General features: G+C 35.2%; 1 protein-coding gene across 1 annotated transcript; it reads right to left on the bottom strand.

Annotated features, from left to right (window-relative positions):
- Positions 1 to 201: 201 nt before the first annotated feature.
- Positions 202 to 4,751, bottom strand: LOC120208815 (putative metallophosphoesterase At3g03305). The gene is given in 7 exon segments (XM_039207985.1): positions 202 to 588; positions 951 to 1,139; positions 1,141 to 1,181; positions 1,184 to 1,240; positions 1,243 to 2,098; positions 2,631 to 2,878; positions 4,403 to 4,751. Coding segments are annotated over 7 exon segments (1,785 nt in total). The 5' UTR covers positions 4,680 to 4,751; the 3' UTR covers positions 202 to 471.
- Between the last annotated feature and the right edge of the window lie 265 nt (positions 4,752 to 5,016).

Here is a 5,016-nt window from a genome sequence, read left to right as displayed (position 1 = left end):
CTTGAATCGAATAAATCGATTCAGATAATCAAGATCGAATCAAGTTTGCCCTGTCTAATATCAAACCCCATTCCATTCCTAGCTATAACATAATGTTATAAATGCTAACTTTTCTCTTTTAAAACACTGTGAATACTGCAAGTGGTTTATTTTAAACAATTTTGAGTTAAACCAAACCAAATCTGAACCATATGTAATCTGTCCAAGTATGGAGAGGCTTCAGATATCACAGTTGTTTGTCTTCAACTGTGGTACATATCAAAATTGTAATCAGGCCACAAAGGCTATCCAAATAATTGCCAGTTAGTATTAGGCTAAAACTACATTTTCAACTAAACCAGGTGTTGTTCAGCCCACTCGCTTTCTGCTGCAATCATCTTCCAGATACTTTCAAATGTACCTTGAGCTCTATCTACCAAGTATACTAGCAAGAAAAACAAAAACGGAGGAGAGAAAACCTAACCATACTTGTTAATTCCTCTTAGTTTTGTGGATGACATAAGCCAACAATAGTGGAATTGCAAGAGTATACACTGGAAAATGAAGAAGCGGATTCATTTCATAAGCTTTCATGAGGGATCTGCAATTCTGTAAGGAAAAAAATGTGTTAGAAGAGAGGAGTAACTGAGAATGAACATGTTTTACAACACATAGAGAGCGGATGGAAAACGGAAAAAGATTCACTTATGACCTTCTAAACTGATTACATAGTATTTTCCCAAATGAGTTCAAATACGGTGTGTGCTCCATCAACTTATATTAACATGCAGGAAGACTTAAATGGTTAATCAACTAAATCATTTACTGCAATCTTTTCAAATTATATAATGAAGCATATGCATTTGTGGAAAAGGAAATCACGTCTATGTGATTCATTGCCAACAGACCCAACCAAGTATCTTGAAATCCAACTATTTCGATTTTAGACTGATAGGGGTTAGGTCATTTACCTTGAAATGCTTCCAACAGATAACCAAGCAAAGAACCAAAAGAATTAACCGTATCCAATTTGATCTCATATTGCCTCGGGAATCATATCTAACAGACTTATCCAGTCCTCTGTGGTCATCTTTTTTATTTCCCGAAATTGATAGAAATTTGTCTCTATGCACAGCTCTCTCAGCTGCCAGAGTTCCGGTGCAGACAACCCATGACAAAAAACTCCCTCCAAGTCCATGATACTTAGCATGAATCCCGTTTACAGAAAATGGTCTTCGTTCGGTCTTAGTTGTCCGGCCATGATATCAGTTGCTTCTATTTGCAGCCAGAATCTATTAGCTGATGGGTCTTGGAATGCTTTATAATTCCAAGGAACCACATAAAGATCTCCCCTGGAGGATTCATCTTCAACCTTGGTCATTGATGCATCCACAATTGTCTCAAGCTTTCCATATCTTGTATCATATATTTTAGTCACAACTGACACAATTGGAGAAACAGAAAACACAAGAGCTCTCACTGTCTCATAAGATGAAGAGAGCATATGTTCACATTCATACTCATGATGTGATGAAGATGTTGACATGAAACGCGAGTCAAGTGGAAATGTTGGTAATATAATAGTCTTTTTGGACCCTGAATTAAAGTCAATATCAGCAAATGAAACATGACCTCTATCAATGGCTAAGATACGCATGGCTCTACTCTTCCTCCAGTCACCCATTTCCCATTCCCAAAATTCTTCAACCGGTGGAGCGCCAAATGAACAATTCTTACCACCTTCTGATCGTGTTTGATGTAAATTAAACTGGAAAAACTTGTTAGAAGATAGAAAACTAGGACTTGACAAGTGGTGCCTTTTTAAGTTCTTTCCAAATCTTGTATGGAGATGCCCACATACATAAGCGGAAAGTGAATGCTTAAGGAAGATATCGTTCAGGGTCTTTCCAGATTGAGAGGAAGCTGAAAATGATAGAGGAAAATGCCCAAAAGATATCTTGCTCATTGGTTTAAGCGGTTGAGAATCCCATTGTGATAGCTCCGAATCTATTTCAGTCAAAAGTTGGTCAGTTGGATGCCCGAAAAGATTAGTTGGACCTCGTAAGCCAAGAGACATTGTGCTGTCCAAACCCACGAACAGATATTTTTGTCTACCACCCTGGGGATGACATAAACTAAAAAGATAAATAACCAACACATTTTCCAAGTTTAAAATAGAATGAATGGACTAACAATAACAAGCATCTGAACCTATTTCCTCAGAATTTATAATAGAAGTTTTCAATCTGGTAAGAGATTTTGAACCCATTATCATTCGTCATTTTATATAATGAGAAATATAAAGTGAAAAATTAGAGTTCCATGCACATTTCTCTTGCAGATTTTAACTAATTATCTGCAGGTGAGTGGAGCAAACTGCATCAAGGCATGGATTAAAGAAAATATTTACATATATGAAAGCCAGTCAGTAGTAGTAATATTTACATGAATTTGAAATTTAACCACCAATCTAAAATAAAGCTACCTAAAAAAATTAAAATTAAAAGCCAATTGGTCAGGCAGCACAAAAATCTGAATAATTTTCAGATATGAAAACAAATGAGGCCTTCTATATCTCTAGTTAAAAATCTAACATTTTCTTTCCTTATAAAATCATAAATCATTTATAAAATGAGAGAGAGAGAGAGGACCTGAAGAGTGAGTGTGACACTATTTACATGTCCACTCCTTCCCAATTGCCCGTTGATGCTATACTTTGAGTAGAAATCTAATGAGCCACCAATAATTGGTACACCAAAATTATCATGATTCCCTCTAAGATCATAGAAGATGTTCTTATCAAGCCCACTTCTTTTCATAACATCTTCCATTACGTTCTTGTATTCCACCCATTCCTCTTCATTTTGCTTCATTACTAACAGATCCTTGCTTTTCCCATCTGTTAGTGGAAAATATATTATTTAAGATGAACCAACCAATGTGATCATAAAGTTGGTCAGTCTTGTGAAGGCGTGTGTTTAGGAATCCTAGACATCGCAGCATAGAGCCAAACAAAAAAAGTGCTTCAGAACCTTTCGAGTGAAGCACATTTAATTAGCCGCACACCTAGAGCACCTAGGCATGCTTCTTTTGTAAGGCGATAGGCACAATCTGATTGAAGTTTTACTTTAATTTATATATGTTGTCATTAGCTGTACCTTTATTAGCAAGGAGAGTATAATGTCAAACATTTTAACTCCCAATATTTTTACTATTCAACAATAGGCAAGGACCACAAGGAAACCGTAATTGGCATTTTGCATGATGAATTAGACCATAATTTAGAGTTTATTCTCATAATTATAGATATTAATCTCATTTATATATACAACGACACACATACAATAACACATGCATATAAGCATTGTACCTTATTTCACACATGAAGTGCTTTTTTAAAGCTATGTGCCTTATTAATGCAAGTGTTATAGCACCACAAACATACATACAAACATATGCAGCGCACTCAAGTCATATTGTAACAAGTTAATGGTGCCAAAGTCATAATACTGATCAATAGAGTTTCATGAATTTACCATCCCATACACATCGGATGCATGTTTGCGACCTTAAGTTCTTGCATCAGCAAGATATTATTATATAGACAAAAGGGACTCAAAAAAGCTCGAACAGGTATGAACTACCAAGATCAAGAAAAGCCTATACTATCCAGATTCTGAGCTCTGTGCCCATTTGTTACTTAATTCCAGTGGGAGAAAACAACAGAAACCAAACTACCACTTTCAAAATGTACGTGTAGACGCTTTTTTTTTCCTTTTTTTGAAGAATGTTATTTTCTGAAAATGGGTACAAATAGAATTATTTACCACTGATAGCCTGTGGAGTTTCTTCTTATCTCATGTTTTCACTCATGGTGAGGAGGAAACAGTGAGATACAAGTAGATAGACAAGATAGACAACATTGTGGCATAATGCTATGTCTTTTCCAAGATTCTGCCTAAGCTATTTGCCTTAATAGCAGCAGCATCTACGAGGTAGAGAATTATAAATAGAGTTGGGAAGCTCATAGGGGCACGTAAAATTTCTAAACTGAACATTTCATTTACTCAAAAAATTAAAAAATTTACCAGTTCAATCAAAGCTAACTTCTAAATTTCCAGGACACAATATACATTAACAGCTCTTTATCAAATGCAACCTCATTTCGACCAAATTTAATAAACAACCTATTGAAACAAAGAACAATGTATTTGTAGATTATTATTTAAAGAATAAAATCCATAAAATTTTAACCAAATTTCTTAAGAAATATGTGCATATTACTTCCTCCCATTTCACACCCAAAGTCAACTAGAAGAAAAAGAAACACAAACCCAAAATTCAAGATCATGATTTCTCATAAAAGAAATGTTCAAACATGAAAGCAAAATCAAGCTAAAAAAGAAAACCCATAAATTTAAACCTGTAAGATCACCAGTAATGAGGACGAGAGAAGGGTTAATCATGGCAAGGGCAGCCGGCACAATGTTTTTAAAATCGATGGCTCTATCAGGATGGTGAACACTGAAATGGAGATCAGAGAGCTGAACAACCCATACAACTGAATCCGGGCCGTCTTTTACATCTATGACTGTTCTAAGCGAAGAAAATGAGGAAGATTGGTCTTCATGTTGAGCATAACAAATGGGTGGACTCAGGCATAAGAAAACCGGTAGGAGAATCAGAATCAGAACGCCCATGTCCCCAACTAGTCTTAATTTTCTTCCGTTTGTCTCTGAGGAAAGAGATGGAGGCTTGATTTGGAATTTGGACCGTTCCATTTGATTCTCTCTAGAATGAGCTAGTTCAAAAATACCTGATTTAATATTCAACTCATGATTGAACGACTCAATTAAAAATTAGGATAAATTGCACGTTTAGTATTCCAACTACCATTTTTGCTTCATTATTGTCACTTTACTACTTTTATTTTAAAATCATATTTAAAGTTACGTTTTGATTTCATTTTGGTTACCTATTATTAAAAAATTAAAGGTTAGACTAATGTGTCACCATAAGATAATGTCATATCATCAT

Source organism: Hibiscus syriacus, unplaced genomic scaffold (genome assembly GCF_006381635.1).
Source record: "Hibiscus syriacus cultivar Baekdansim isolate YM2019G1 unplaced genomic scaffold, ASM638163v2 tig00000541_pilon, whole genome shotgun sequence".
Lineage (NCBI taxonomy): Eukaryota > Viridiplantae > Streptophyta > Magnoliopsida > Malvales > Malvaceae > Hibiscus > Hibiscus syriacus.
The sequence above is the reverse complement of the archived record's forward strand: the minus strand, read 5'-3'. Positions and strand labels throughout refer to the sequence as shown.